At 35.1% G+C, this 16,887-nt stretch overlaps 2 protein-coding genes across 2 annotated transcripts; one reads left to right on the top strand and one right to left on the bottom strand.

Annotated features, from left to right (window-relative positions):
- Nucleotides 1-65: 65 nt before the first annotated feature.
- On the bottom strand, nucleotides 66-16,324 carry LOC124364117 (proteasome subunit beta type-4-like). Its single transcript, XM_046819322.1, has 6 exons — nucleotides 16,070-16,324; nucleotides 10,318-10,524; nucleotides 9,530-9,676; nucleotides 7,415-7,613; nucleotides 6,094-6,186; nucleotides 66-160 (listed from the first exon to the last, which is right to left on the bottom strand). The coding sequence occupies exons 1-5, from the start codon at nucleotides 16,198-16,200 to the stop codon at nucleotides 6,097-6,099; spliced, it is 774 nt and encodes a 257-aa protein (XP_046675278.1). The 5' UTR covers nucleotides 16,201-16,324; the 3' UTR covers nucleotides 66-160; nucleotides 6,094-6,096.
- Nucleotides 4,105-4,917, top strand: LOC124365299 (jerky protein homolog-like). The gene has a single exon (XM_046821268.1). The coding sequence runs from the start codon at nucleotides 4,105-4,107 to the stop codon at nucleotides 4,915-4,917; it is 813 nt and encodes a 270-aa protein (XP_046677224.1).
- Nucleotides 16,325-16,887: the final 563 nt, after the last annotated feature.

Genomic DNA, 16,887 nt, shown 5'->3' with positions numbered 1-16,887 from the left:
TACGAGTTGAAGAATGCAACCAAGATGAATTTTAAGTCAGAAGGTATAAATGAATACAGGTTGGGTATTATTTAATAATTTATTAATATAAAAGTTGAAGAGAAATTAACGCAGGAAGTGTTCAGCAAGGATGTTGAATCTGAGACTCCTGATGATAAACCTGTAAAACAAACAAAGCAAATGTCAGTAAAACTATAACAATTCTAATTATGAAAATAAAAATGTACAATACCACTGATTTACTTCCAATACAATATGTATGGAAAAATCATATTGAATGAGTCCTGTTAAAAATAACAAAACTTAGAAGCCGAGCGCCAAATTTGCACTGTACAAGCAAACAACCTAGTTTTTTTTAATTGATAGAGAAATATTTCCTGACAGAAATTGATTGTCAGCCGTGCTATTTTTAGTGAAGGTCAAAATGGGAGGGTCTAAACAAAGTTTAAAATATAAAATGTTAATTTTGTCTCAGATGATATTTTTCCTAGCTTAATACACTTTGTTACACACCTGAAATGTTACAAAATGTGAGACACAGTTTTGAACCCAGGCTTTATTTTTGTCAAGAAGTACATGGTAGTCATTTCGAGCATCTCCTCTGAGTGAAATTGAGGTGAGTTTTCAAGATTTTTACCATTTAAATTCGTTACAAAACTATTTACAAGCAATGGAGGTTTATAAATAAGCGAATTCAAACTTTAAGTAGCCACCAAATTTGATAGGGTAACATTAGAAACCTCTAGTTTAAGCCATTCTTCTTTTCTCTTTAATACCTTTAAATGAGGTGTCACTTGCTAGGGGTTCGTATTTAAAGATTTTGACACCCCCAAAATACCCCACTTGGAGGGGGGGATCAAGAACTTTTATACATAAAAAAACTCCTCAGTTGTTGTTATTAACATCTCCCGAAGTAAATTACTCCATCTCTATTCATAGGAAAGTTAATAGAGGGGGGGGAGAGAGACTTTTAATATACCTGTTACCTATAAGCAGGACTTCTTGCCACGCACTTAACCCTCAAGGAACTTATGTGCACTCCGAAAGTAGACCAAAAGGCCAACCGGTTTACGATTTCAGCAGTTCTACAAACCGCTGAAAACACCGATCAGGTCCCCTTAGGGAAATTGACCACCCTTGTCCAGACTACCAAAGATGGTGTAGCACTCCCTTGCTATTGCAGAGAAGTCAAAGCAGGTGTTCAACAGTTTCCTCCTGCTCGTCACACATTCTGCAGCATGGATCTTCCCGAAGAATGCTGACTCTGTAAAGATGCTTCCTCAGGTGACCATGTCCCGTAATTAGACCCACAACCTGAGAGGACACCGATCTACATAGGCCTTTGACTGGTGGGTTTTTTTCTCAGTAAGAGTGCCCTAAAAAGTGAGTATTTTTTATTTTCGATTTTGTTTTATTAGGTGATTTTGGTTTACTGCAGTAGATGTGCTATCAAAAACACTCAATTAAACGTTTTTTTAAGTTTTTTTTTTTTTTGGTATTTATATGGAAACTAATTATGCACAATAGTTATTATATTTACAAAATATGAGAATAAGATAAAATATTCAGTATTTTGTCAAAAACATAAGGTAAAGTTTAGGTGCAAGATAGTAACAGTACACAAGCCTCCTCAGAAATCTTTGATGGTTTGAAAGGCGCGAAAAACTCGGAAACACAAAACAGAAAATTGGAATCCTGGAACATCGTGTCCTGGCACTGACGCTGGCCTATCTGCACACGTGACATGCTCTCTTCGGCTTTTACAAGCCGAGCAGTAAGTCTCAGGAGAGCATCTTAGGCAAACATTTTTCTGTATGTCTTTCTTGCCCCATTTTATATAATTAGTAATTACACAAACATCCAGGTTTATTTACTCACAATAAACACAAAAAAGCTTACAATCAGGGCAACCGGTAACGTAAAAGTGAGGTTAAACCTGTATTGACTACTAAAACAGAAATAGAATCAGTTGATTACTTGGAACAACCAATTGAATACCGTCATATGGCCTCAATACTGTTAATTGGGTCTGAAAAAAAATAAATAAAAGAACAACTGCGATCTAGTGGGAATGACGAAAACTACTCGAAACTGTTTCTTATTTGTTTCGCTAGACCGCATTCGTATTCAAGCAAGAGATTTTTCGTTACGAAACATTATTGTGAAAACGATTACCACCCTAGCGCTTCCCGCACAGCTATCGAGATTACTGCGGGTGGCAAATAGAGCGCTCCCGAATTTGTTGCAGGGCTAAGGGGATTATTATGGGGATAATTACTAGTCAAAGGGCTAAGGGGAAAAGGTCAGACACCACCCTAGGGAAAAGTGACTATAGTACCATTCTGCTCATACTCAGACCCGGATGGAGTCTCCACCTTCTCTCATGTTGAGCCTGAATCCACTAAACAAAACTTCTCTGTTGAAGAGGATGATGACTGGATTCTAGACCTCTAGTCTATTTCAATCTATTTTTTTAGCATGGCTTTGTTGGAGCTGTAAAAGAGACTAATAGATATGCCCAACAATATATGAAAAAAATCAGTATATGATATCTGTTATTGAAGTAGTTAGCCTACCTTGCATTGCAAAGAGAAAACACAATTCAAAAAAGGGAAAGGATTTTCAAACCTCCCGGAAATAGGAAATATGTTTGTGCTGTTTGCAACAAAAAACGCCTACAAAGAGGTGGCAAGATGACAAATTCTAGAACAACTTGCAAGAAGTGTGAAAGATGATTGCAAGGAATATGTTATCCTTACAATGTGTGCTAAATTAAACGCTAATTCATTTTTTTATTTTGTAAATAATTGGTTCTTTCTCACTGTACTGAAATAAGAGTAGGCCTATCTGGAAAAAATTTGGTTTAGTTCACATGAGTCCAATTTTTATCCATCCATTGTTGGAAAACGTGGTATTTAGGGTTTTATACAAACTGTATATAAATATTTAATATTCCTAACTGAGAAATTTCGTGAAAGCCATACTTTTTGTAGCTTCACGGTATCCTTTACATCAAGATATCGATAGTATCAGACGATTTCCAGTATCCTTTACATCAAAATATTGATAGTATCAGACGATTCACGGTAGCCTTTACATCAAAATATTGATAGTATCAGATTCACAGTATCCTTTACATCAAGATATCGATAGTATCAGACAATTTACGATATCCTTTACATCAAGATATCGATAGTATCAAACGATTCACAGTATCATGTTCATCAAGATATCAATACTATCAGACGACATACAATATCCTTTACATCAAGATATTGATAGTATCAGATGATTCACGGCATCCTTTACATCAAGATATTGATAGTATCAGATGATTCACGGTATCCTTTACATCAAGATATCGATAGTATCAGACGACTTACAGTATCCTTTACATCAAGATATTGATAGTATCAGACGATTCACGGTATCCTTTACATCAAGATATCGATAGTATCAGATGATTCACGGTATACTTTACATCAAGATATCAATACTATCAGATGATTCACAGTATCCTTTACATCAAGATATCGATAGTTTCAGACGATTTGCCGTATCCTTTACATCAAGATAATGATAGTATCAGATGATTCACGCTATTCTTTACATCAAGATATCGATAGTATCAGACGACTTACAGTATCCTTTACATCAAGATATTGATAGTATCAGACAATTTATGGTATCCTTTACATCAAGATATCGATAGTATCAAACGATTCACAGTATCTTGTACATCAAGATATCAATACTATCAGACGACTTACAATATCCTTTACATCAAGATATTGATAGTATCAGACAATTTATGGTATCCTTTACATCAAGATATCGATAGTATCAAACGATTCACAGTATCTTGTACATCAAGATATCAATACTATCAGACGACTTACAATATCCTTTACATCAAGATACAGTAGAGTCCCGCCAATCCGAACTAATTGGGACCGAACCTTGTTCGGATTGACGGGAAATTCGGACTAGGCGGATTTTTGTTAAATAGTACCATTTATCAACTTTCAAGTGCAACCTCGATGTTTTAAAAACATGAATATGAACGCTCTGCCGGTTTACTATAAAAACCAAAAGAAAGCTTGGATGGATCGTGCTTTGTTTCAAGAATGGTTTGAGAAACAATTTGTGCCCAACGTGAGAGCCTACAATGAAGAAAATGGACTGCCTGATAGATCGTTGTTACTCATAGATAACGCTCCGTCCCATCCGGATGACTTAGAGCTGGTTATTGGTGATATAAAAGCCATTTTTCTACCACCGAACGTTACTTCGATCATACAACCAATGGACCAAGGAGTTCTACAAGCGTTGAAGCAAAATTATCGGAAAAAGCTGCTCCGAAGCCTGCTTGAGGAAAATGAAGACCTCACAATTCTCCAAAAGCTTAAGAAAATCACGATCAAAGATGTAATTTTCTGGGTGGCAGAGGCTTGGGAGAACACAAGCGTAGGAGCTCTGCAGAAATCTTGGAAAAATCTTTGGCCTGATCTGCAGTTTGTTGAAGAGGTTGTTCCACCGGTAAATGAATGCGAACTTCTTCCTCTTGTAAAAAAAATACCGGGATGCGAAAATGTAGAGAAGGAGTGTGTTGATAAGTGGACGGCTGTAGATGACAAAGGCTTCGAGGAGTACACAGACGAAGACATCGTGGCACAGGTGCAAGGAGTCCCAGCTGATGACTCATGTAGCAGTGAGGATGAGGGAGACGCCCAAACTACCGATATTGTTCCACACAGCGCAGCTGCAAGTGCCTTTGACCTCGCTCTACGCTACGTCGAGCAACATGCCGCTGCTACTCCCAATGACGTAATGTTGATTCGGCGTTGGCGAAACATTGCATCGTCCAGTCGTTTTAGTGTGTTGCGTCAAAAGAAGATCACTGACTTTAGGTCTTAAGAAAGTGTTGGGTTTTGCAGTGTTTTGTTTTACGTTTTTATCCCTTATTGTGTCCAAGTTAAAGTACAAATTATTTGCTAAGCCTTGCGTAGGGGTTTGTACATTATAAATACAGTACAGTACAGTACTATGTTTCATTTATTAACAGTATAAATTCCGTACAATGTATGTATCATCTAACGTTTCAAATGTAATTTCAGTTTCTATATGTCAGTAAGTAAATGCTTTGAGAAATAAAACTTACGTTTTACTATAATAACTGGTTTTAATTTATTTTCCTGCCTTTTTAGCAATTTTATATTTTCTCCTAGCCGTGTTCGGATTAGGCGGATTTTCGGATTGGCGGGGTTCGGATCGGCGGGACTCTACTGTATTGATAGTATCAGATGATTCACGCTATTCTTTACATCAAGATATCAATACTATCGGACGACTTACAATATCCTTTACATCAAGATATTGATAGTATCAGATAATTCACGGTATCCTTTACATCAAGATATCGATAGTATCAGACGACTTACAGTATCCTTTACGTCAAGATATTGGTAGTATCAGACGATTCACGGTATCCTTTACGTCAAGATATCAATAGTATCAGATGATTCACGGTATCCTTTACATCAAGATATCGATAGTATCAGATGATTCATGGTATACTTTACATCAAGATATTGATAGTATCAGATGATTCACGGTATACTTTACATCAAGATATCGATAGTATCAGATGATTCACGGTATACTTTACATCAAGATATCGATAGTATCAGATGATTCACGGTATACTTTACATCAAGATATTAATAGTATCAGATGATTCAGGGTATCCTTTACATCAAGATATCGATAGTATCAGACGACTTACGGTATACTTTACATCAAGATATCGATAGTATCAGATGATTCACGGTATCCTTTACATCAAGATATCGATAGTATTAGATGATTCACGGTATCCTTTACATCAAGATATCGATAGTATCAGATGATTCACGGTATCCTTTACATATTAAAAATCCTGCATTATTCACTCATTCAACGCTTAATTGTTCATAAAATGGGTATATTTCTGTGAGCTCAATAATCCATGTGATAACATTCTTTAGCTCAACTTACAGATTTGAAAACTAGTCCAGACACATATATACATAATTGCATAAACCTTTAACTTACTTTCTAGTAGGAGTTGGCCAGATTCCAGTTGCCAACGATGGACAGAGGCTCAGTTATTTCGATACCACTTGAAGTTATCGTCGCAATTTGATACTGAAAATAAAAATTTTGTTAGAAATTTAAATTAATTATGTCTATTTAGAACATTAAATCACCAAGTTTACATTCACAAGGGCAGAAATAAAAACATTGTTACTAACACTATGTACAAATTAATCACAAAGATGCACATAAGTGGTCTCGTAACACAGTTAAATAAAAAAGTGCCAGCTATAAAAAGTTTTATCTGAGTACTTGGATAAGTTCGTTTTTGGGAATTTGTATATTTGCATTTCATAAATACTCCTAAAGTTGTAATTCTGAATTAATACATATCCATGCTGTTAAACTCAGATTTTGTATCGGGCTGAAAACTGACCAGAAGGTTACCAGTCTTCACCTACAATCAACCCTTTAATTGATTAAAAAGCATTTTTGGATGGAATTCAAAAGAAAACAAATAAAAGTAACATTTATATGAGTTAATTTACTGTAACTGACTATTTAAGATATCTAACCTAGAATCCGACAGTCTGCTGGTTTCCGGTATTAGGCATAATGTAAGGACATTCATACTTTTTCGTATTCTTTACTTGATAATATAGCACTTAGAACTACTTATTATAACTAAATATTTTGGAAAATTCAGTAAATTATACTGTTTTATACAATTGAGTATTAATATAATGCTGGACATTTTAAATAATATTAGAATATTTGGAAAAAACCATAACAGTATTGAAATACTTTGTTAAGATTTGTTTTTGATAATCAAAGGAGAGTGAAAGTAACAGGATAATTTTAGAAATTTGCCATTGTGCACTGATTTATTACATCATTGAATGATAAAAAATAATTGGAATAATTTAAAACCTAAATTTCCTTATACTTTCATTTTTGCCATCAATGTTTATAATAATACTGGATACACTGTTACATTACTTTATGATTATTGTGTTGTCAAATACAGAAGACTATTTTGCTTAGAAAAGGGGTTCTTCTAATTTTGTTTTTTGAGTTATTAAACTTTTTGCCACTCCAACCATGACCTTGTCCCATCAGGCTTGGATATGAGACGAGTTCTACTATGTTACATTTTTGATACTTGGTTCATGTCTTTCGCTATTCTTTTAATGTTTCCATTTTCTACTTTAAACTTGAAGTTGTTTAATGTAAAGTGTAGTGAGTTGATGACAAGAAATTGTCTTAAAATAATTTCAAAACAAACTACAATTCAACTAAAACCTGCATACTTATCACAGTGTTACACCTTAGTACGTACCTTATTGAAAGCTCTACCATCTCTGTAGTACAAGACCTCCATGCACTTAACCAACAGCTGATAGGCCTCTTGTTGGCTCATGTTAGGTTTTTTTTCGTAGGCTTCCCTCATCAGTGGCAGCGCCATGTAAGCTCCATAGCCAGTTCCAACCGTAGAATCCTCAAAAGCCGTTCCAAGCATATTTACTCCACCAAGGAATCTAAAACACCATAAAATTCCAATTATCCACTCGTAAATTAATGACAAATAAAATACACTTCTATGATTTAAGATAAAAATTTTCTACAGATACTAACTGAGGAGTGAGCAAGTCCATATGTCAAAATTATACTGAAACAAACGGAATGAATAAACCTCTTATTCTGACCTAAAGCTCTTACAAATAAAATATACAATATATTTATTTAATTTGAAACACCCCTTGACCAAAAATTAAAATTAATTTTTTTGCCAAAATATATGATAGTGTAATACACCTTCACAGTTTTAAAACTGACCTTAAATCATACTTAAACAAACAAAAAATGAATCTATTCAATTAAAATTACATTAAAACATCATAAATATTCAAAACAAAAACATTACTCACCACTGGGAAAAAGGGAAAAAGGTTCAAATAAACTGGAATTCTCAAGAAAATTTCCGATTTGAGGGGGGGGGGGGTTGAGGCACACTTTTCATGAAAGGAATGCAGTACTAATATTCATTTGAAGTAATCTTTGCTAGTGGTTACCAAATCTCTAGAATGATTTAAAACACATCAATGTTAAATTAATTTAATATTGTTTATCACTATAGTAATATAAGGACAGAAACACTATGATCAAAAGAGTCAATTCTGCCTGGCCAAATTTGACGTGTTTATAAAAGCAGTTTTTTTTTTAACTTAATCTTTGCTGAATTTCAATGTGTCAAACTACACAATTGTTTTTGGGCAAACTGAACCCTCATCCATTGTGTGTTCTTACAACCAGGATCAAACTGGAAATAATTTTTGCATTGCATTTGTCGAGTTATCTGCATGATGTGATGAAATTTGATCTGCATAACTTCGGCCTAACATTTTGTATCCTATTTTTATTATATTCCTTAGGTTGCTCTACTTCCACAATAAACACTACATATATAACATAATATGATATGAATAAAGAACAACAAAACCAGACAAAAGAAAAACTCTTGTTTGTTTCATAACAAGATAACAGTTTGTTATGTTTTGGATTGTGGTTCAGTTCAAAACCACCTAGTGCTCCGTTGTACAATGACGCAAAGTTCTACAGGATTCAGCTTGTATAATCAGATACACAGATTTTTAGCTCGTCAAATTTATGCATAGCTTGGCATAAATGTCAGCTGTCTGCTTGTTCCGGTGTGAAAATTTCTGTTCATATAGTATTCACTGTAAAGTAACGTTAGTCCTGGCCTGGTAGCAAAGCTTTTCTGCCACCGACTTTCGGTCACGGTTTTTTGGATGGAATAGTATTGCCCTAACACATATACAAATAAGATAGAGTAAATTCAAAAACGAAACATGAACACCTGCACAGATAATAGCCAATCAAAAATGTTGAAGTTATGTTTGCGAGCAGTAATCACACATCCGTCATCTGGACATAGTTAATTTTTTTTTTTCTAGTTTGATAAAGTAGAATAACAGATAAACACGGAATTAATTAAATTAAAATGATATCATTAATATTCTGGAATTAATATGAATAGTTTGCAGTCATGCCACCTCAAACACAATTAATCCCAAAAAATTGTTCAGCCTAGATTGAACGACCATTGCTCAATAAATGTTAAAACGGAACAGATGTTAAGCAATGTTTGAACACAGTGTGAACTAGAAAACTTGATGAGTTATAATGATTGCATAACTTGAGAACTAAAATTAATTAGGACGTTTTAATTAAATCATGTGTACAGTAATCAAACCTCAGGTGCTGTACAAACCATGTACAGTACACACACTATACACATTATTACAGTAACACACCTTTAGTTTGAGTATACATTTACTCTGTCCATGGATGTGTGTTCTTAAGGTTACGTAGGAAAGACATTATTGTTAAAAACTAAACAAGCTTAAGAACTGTTATGAAACAAAAAACTTACGGTTCGCCATCTTGAAGACCAGCGACCACGTATGTATTCCACAGAGGGTCAAACTTTGACCTGCGGTTGTACAGGACTCGGGTCAGCCAGCAGTAGAGCGACTTGGGTTTAAGGTTGAAACCATCGTCCATACAGTCTTCATCAATTCTGAAAATGTATATGTTTTCTCTTTTACAAAATGTACAAACTATTTAAAAATTACAACCCAAAGGCTAAAAATATAGCTATAAAAAGTATTTTACTTATTGACAGCTATCCCTTAATAAGAATAAAGGATAGAGAGTTTACATTACATACATTTAAGGCCTATTAAAAAAAAAATTAATGCATTAACCGACCAACATACCCAAGAGCCAACCACCACGCCATAGGTGTGGTACATCTGGGTACAGGTTGGTCCTCTCAGGTTGGTAAGTTTTGCTCTTGGATAGAGCGGTTGGCCCTCAGGTAGGGTGTTTGACTCTCAATTAAGGTAGGTTGAATCGAGCACGTGATTCAAGTAGTTAGGTTAAGAAAGTTTTAGTTATCTTAAATTGAGAACATTCAAAAAATAAGTGTCGTTATAAGTACCCATACATAAATGTTTTTTGATGGTTAGAACGTATGTGAAATGATAAAAAAAGTCTTCTTCGATATTATTGAGTTTAAGTCAGAAGCCTTTGTTGTTTGAAAAGTACATAACAATAAATTACACATCATTTATAGCAAATAAAACAGTAATATTTAATTTTGTTTTAAAGGTGATTAATTAATATAATTAACACAATATTTACAGCACAGGAACTTACATTTTTTGCTGAATAATGTCCTTCAAATACTGGAAGTCCGCATAATCTCCACTGGCACCGATTAAGATATTTTTGTTGACTCTGACCAGCCTAGGACAGTTTGGAAAGCGAGCAAGACTTCCGTAAGATCCCAGCATATCAGCACTCATGATGACTCCACCGTCAAACTTCATAGCCAACACAGAGGTGGTTGTGGTTATAGGACGTCTGGAACAGGAATACAATGCTTACATTACGGTCAGTGTTTTAAATATGTATGTTCTGTGTGGGTATATAATATGCAAACTGCTTATTACATTAAATACAACTTCAACCTTTCAGTTATTTCTCACTCTTGGATCCCTTACACTTACTGCCACCATGCTATAATAGTAAAACCCGCTATCAGTAATTACAAACCCAAAACCTACCCTGACATTGCCTCAATGTGAGCGGGGGAGAAAATTGTGCTGCTTACCATCTGTAGTGCCAGTTCCACCGTTCTCATATCACCATAATCTCCATTAATTTTCCCTGTTGTGTGTTGTATGTGTGCTTGTCGGTGCGTGTTTAGTATATCGACACAGTGTATGTGTAACTAGTTCAATGGAGGAGGATATTGAACTCATTGAACATTTTTTTTCTGACAAAGAACAATTCAGTTCAAGCTCAGACTGGTTTTGATGATGACATTTTTTAACATTGTATTTATTGTTGGGGAGAGGGAAGAGTATAAACAATTTTAAACAAACTGATTTGTAGGTGCCAGTCGAAGTGGGGGTTGAACACAAACAGAGTATTGAATACCGACTGGACGAAGACCAGCACCAGTGTCGGCAGGCTGGAATTCCAGCCCTGTAAATAACGTAAACTGCAGTCAACAAGGGTTCCCAGAGATATTCAATTAACTTTTTGAATATCCTGACGTAATTTTTTGTTGAGTATAACAATTTCTATATTCTCGCATTTTAAATTTGCCTCATTACTCAGCAAATCTGTTATGTCACCTAGCTCCTTACACGACTGAGACACTTGTCCATCGTGGAGCTCTTAGTGCTCTTAAAGGTTACGTTTAACTATGGTACTACTAGTAACATATTTACGCTAAACCTACTTATATCGCATAATAAGACTGCATTGTGTAATATTTCCATTCCTAACCTCATTGCTTGCACGAAATGGCCTCGGCTGGCACTGGTTACCAAGTAACACAAAACTGCCAAACCAAAAAAAAATCATTAAGAGAACAAATCATTATTCAGCTCAGCTGTTACTGGAACAACATATCCTGGTAATAGGTTACCGCTGAATTAACTTTTACTGAAACTAATACTACAAATCTGTAATGACAGCAAGTGCAGTGGTTACGCACATGTTTTATTTCTGTCAGACATGTTTAACCTTCCAAATAGTAAAAAGTAAGTAAATGTTTTGTTTGTTATATTTTATAAATCCTGGTTTGTTTTTGATTCACCATAACCTTTTAAAAAAATAACATTGAGTTACTTTATGAATTTTCAAGTATAAACGTGACTGCTTGTGAAACAAAGAAGATACGTATGTCACTGTTCTTGCCGCCATTAGTCAATAATGATACACATGATTTTAATTTTTAATGTACTTCCAAACACGATTTTACTTTGAATTAATTTTGTGCGAACTGAATTAAGTTTTATGCTTTTAAAATCGTATTATGGTGAAGCTACACTTTATTTTAAAAATAAATGTATTTGGTTTAGATTGCATAAAATAACTAAACTATATTTAAACAACGTTTGAGCAGCGTGGTACTTACGATTACTTTAGCCAATCTGAAATGGTATTTCTGCAGGTACTGATGCCGTCAAATGTACATTCATTAATAATTAAAATTCATAGTTTGTTTGATTTCAACTAAAATAGTAAATGATTTTTCATTACATTCATAACCAAATTTAGACTGTTCAAAAAAGTCTTCTCAAGATCGTTTTAGGATACGTCAAGTTTGTTCTTACTTTTCTTGTGATTTTCATCTTTAATTCTAGTTGTAATCTCGTGAATACAAACTGGACAATTCGGATTTAAAGGAGCAAGGTCATTATCTTGTAACCATTTAAAACATTGCTCAGTGTAATTATTGTAAGCCAATATCTGCATATTCATCGCCATTGTGCCTGTCGTTGTCACTAGCCTTCTCCTACATAAACGAAATAACAACAGCTGGTAATGACATCATTAGTCTAAATAAAGCTGGCAATGATTATTTATTACCTTCAATTCCTTCAACCTAACCAGATTGACTCTCCCTCCCACTAGAATTACACCCCAGACACAAAGATCAATAGACTGAATATGTACGAACATAGAAAACCAACACATAGAAACTTCAGTGGTTTTATCAGGACTATCAGACCACACAGCACTAATAGCCAGATTGAAATTAAAAGGAGAAAGACCTGTGCCCTTAAATGTAAAAAGAAGAATTTTTAACCCCAACTCAATGAATCAATTTAAAATCAAACTTCAAAAACAAAACTGGGAAAGTGTGTACTTGGCAGAGAATGCAAACACGTCTTAAGAACAATTTCATAGAACTGTGCAAACAACCCTGAATGAAACTTGCCCTGTTAGACTAACCAGGAAAAAGCTAAACAAACAAAACCCATGCTGGGATGACGAATGTACTAGACTACGAAATCTATATACACAGGCACTGGAAAAAGAACTCTGCACAGGTCAACCAGAAGCTAAAGCTGAAACACGAGCTAGAAAGAAGGACTACGACCTAAAGCTAAAAAACCTAAGGAAAGAGAAAACATCTTACTTCATAAGCAGAGCTGACAATAAGTCAAAAGCACTCTGGCAAGTTATAAACAAAGAGAGAAGATCAAAACATGAAACTGACCACCAATGGCAGCTTGTGACAAACAATGGAACTATGGAAGATCCTACAAAAATAGCAAATCACTTCAATAACTTTTTCGTTACTATTGCTGAAAAAACTCTTCAAGACAACGGCATTAACCCAGACACAAGCGACCAGGAAATATCCCTCTAAACTGCAAATGCTAAGTCTCACTTTGAACAAGCTACACAAGAAGAGATAGAAAAGGCAATAGATACGTTGAAACCAAAAACATTGTCAGGCTTTGATGAAATATCAGCTAAACTTGTAAAATTCTGTTTTAAAGAACTGAGTATGCCATTGGAAAATATAATTAACAAATCACTAAGCCAAGGAATTTTTCCATCTCTGCTCAAGCTTTCTAAAGTCTACCCAAAACATAAAAAAGGGCCCAACAACAGACACAAGTAGTTTCAGACCAATTTCTCTTATACCAACGTTTTCAAAGGTTTTTGAAAAAATTGTCCTCAACAGACTCCTATCCCACCTAGAGCAACATCACCTTCTTACTTCCCAACAGCACGGCTTCCGAAAAGGAAAGTCAACCACAACGGCACTGATCCAACTTACAAAACACGTAATTGACCAACTTGAAGACAGATGCCTAGTCACCAGCTTCTTTCTTGACTTTAGTAAGGCGTTTGACTGCCTTAGTCACAGCCGCCTACTTAAGAAACTACACAGTCTGGGCATTGATGGAATGGAGGCGCAATGGTTCCACAGCTACCTCAATGACAGACAACAAATCGTCGAGCTAAGCTTTACTAATAATAACGTACAGAACAAAATATTCTCAGAAACAGCCAAAATAGCAAGAGGCGTTCCTCAGGGATCGGTACTTGGTCCTGTACTCTTCCTCCTGCTGACAAATGATCTACCATTCCTACTAGGTGACCATTGCCAGACTATCATGTATGCTGATGACACAGTCATCACATTGGCAAATAAGTCAGCAGAGGCACTGCTCCTTCAAGCGAACACAACCATAAACAAAGCCAAGGAATATTTGCCCTTAACAAAACCAAAACAGTCCAATTAAATTTTAGAACAAAAAAAAACAGAATATAAATATCCCTATTGACAGAATTGACACACTAACTGAGACTAAATACCTTGGCATAACAATGGACTCAAAACTCTCCTGGAAGCAGCACACCAACCAGCTCTGCAAGAAGCTCTGCTCTGGCACTTATGTTATAAGAAGAGTACTACAAGCAAGCAACTTCGAGACAGCAAAAACCGCATACTACACATTTTTTGAATCGCACCTCAGGTACAGTATAGCAGTATGGGGAGGATCATCTAATAATAACCTTCAAAGAGTCCTCATTCACCAGAAAAGAGTGGTGAGATGTCTTTCGAACCTCGGATTCCAAGACAGCTGTAGGGAAGCATTCAGAGAGTTGAAAATCCTTACAGTATTATCCCTCTACATCCGAGAAGTAGTCACACATGCTGTCCTCAGTCAGAAGACTAGACATCAAGACCTGCATGAACACAACACAAGGAACGCTGCCAACTTTGCCCTCCCGATACACCACCTCACCCTGTCGGAAAAAAAACCAACCTACAAAGGGGCCCTCTTCTACAACCACCTACCAGACCACCTAAAGAAGGAACCTATCAAGACCTTCAGGACAGCTCTCACAAAATGGCTGCTGAATCGCCCATACTACAAAGAAAGGGAGTTCCTGGAGGATCAACCCATCTAGCAACATGGACTCTCAAATTACGCTTGCACTTGTTTTGTATTTTGACGATGTACTATTCTCCAAGAATATGTAATAAAAGAATATTGATTGATTGAATATCTATAGGTCAAATGTCGTATTTGATAGTATCAATATTAAAAATTGATAATCATAATCTAATTGTGTTGGTGGCCACTTATTATACTGTAGCCATGATTTGATATTATTGATCATTCGAGTGTTATACTGCAGCCTACACATCTTCCAAAATCATGTTGTAAGGTGACTTTCTTAGATTGTTTAAGTTAACATAATTAAACATTATCTTATTTACATATCCCACAGTCAATGTGTTAAAAAAATAATACAATGCTGGAATTAATTGGGAGAGACTTTATTAAGCGGCCTACACTCGTTATCCAATTGCTATTATCGAACAACTCGATATATTATCCAACTTCAATGTATGTAAAAATCGTACACAATAAGAGTTATATTATAATAAATTACCGTAACAAGAAGAATCTATACATTAACAATTTTAAATACACAAATTCTACAATAACATTACAAAACCGGTCTAGACTTAAATATCAAAGAAAGCTTACAATATTTATAACTTGCTCAGCTTGATATCAATAAGTAACCGATTTTGTGTGAAATGGAGGAAAGAATTCTTCCCATTTGTTACCAGGAGCCAAACCCACATGTTGAAGCTACGCATACTTAAACAAATCTCGTCATTTGTGAGAAATATCTTAGGCTTCATATTTTCCTCATATTCATCGCCATTTTCAGTCTCAGAATTAGTTACTTCTTGTTATTTATTGTTCACATCAAAATTACTATAAGTAATAAGTTGTAATGATATAAGTTAAATAAATTGTAATATCGAATTATCCTTCCGATAAAAACAAACAAACCATTCGATAATAGCAATCGAATAATGAGTGTAGGCCCGCATATTAAAGTCTACCCATTACTTGTATTTCACTTAGTCATGGGAACCTAATACTTTACTCAGTGGTGCAATAACTTGACATGCCAATCATGATTACATCTACAATTAGGCTATCAGTACTTTTGATAGCCTAGTATGACTAGAAACAATATTTTATCACCACCCACAGATCAACATTTAATTTAATACAAATTAAATCACAAGCTACTACATATAACCTCAAAGTGGAAAACTTACTGTGAACGCTGGTGAAATCCACCATCATTTGGTTTAGATAGATTGGCTTTCGGAAAATCGTATAAGCATCCAGGGGAAGGGCCATTATTCCAGAAGGGAACATCAGATGAAAACGGTCCTGAAAAAGCCATTATCCAACGATATAGTACTAACCAAACTAATATTCAACAAACCCAACTTTAAAACTTTCCTAAAATTTTACAAACTCACTCCCATGGAGGATTAATTTCAAATACTTTCAAATTCGTAAGAGAATCACAATAGTCATAGAGGAAGGACGACTTTCACACGGTTCATATCACTTTTCAAAAATTTGTTCAAACTCGTACCTTAGCCCTTGGATTGTAATATTCAATATTTTATATTTACGAAGGTTTACTACATATCTTTATGCAGCAATAATAAAACAATACTGAACTCGTTTTTAAAATTGCACGGTTTTTCAATGTTGTCATTCAAACGGAAAATCCATTTTTATAATCTGCAATCATAGCAAAGTTTACAAACATACACGATTTTACACACATTAACTACATTCAATTCAAATCTGAAGGGTCATAGAAGTTAATAAAACTATTTATAAATCAATATTCGAATGAGTAAAAATAGCCCTGAAGCCGTCTATTCCCTGAAGCTCCTCTCGCGCACACACCACACCACACACACACACACACACACACACACACACACACACACACACACACACACACACACACACACATAATCTCTTTGAGAGGTATCATTACTTTACATCCTACTTTATATCAATCCACAGTGCCTAGATTTAATTGGTTGAGCCTAAGAAAGTTTTATCGGTT

The sequence above is a fragment of the Homalodisca vitripennis genome, chromosome 6, assembly GCF_021130785.1.
Source record: "Homalodisca vitripennis isolate AUS2020 chromosome 6, UT_GWSS_2.1, whole genome shotgun sequence".
NCBI classification, from domain to species: Eukaryota; Metazoa; Arthropoda; class Insecta; order Hemiptera; family Cicadellidae; genus Homalodisca; species Homalodisca vitripennis.
This window is presented reverse-complemented; position numbering and strand designations above follow the sequence as displayed.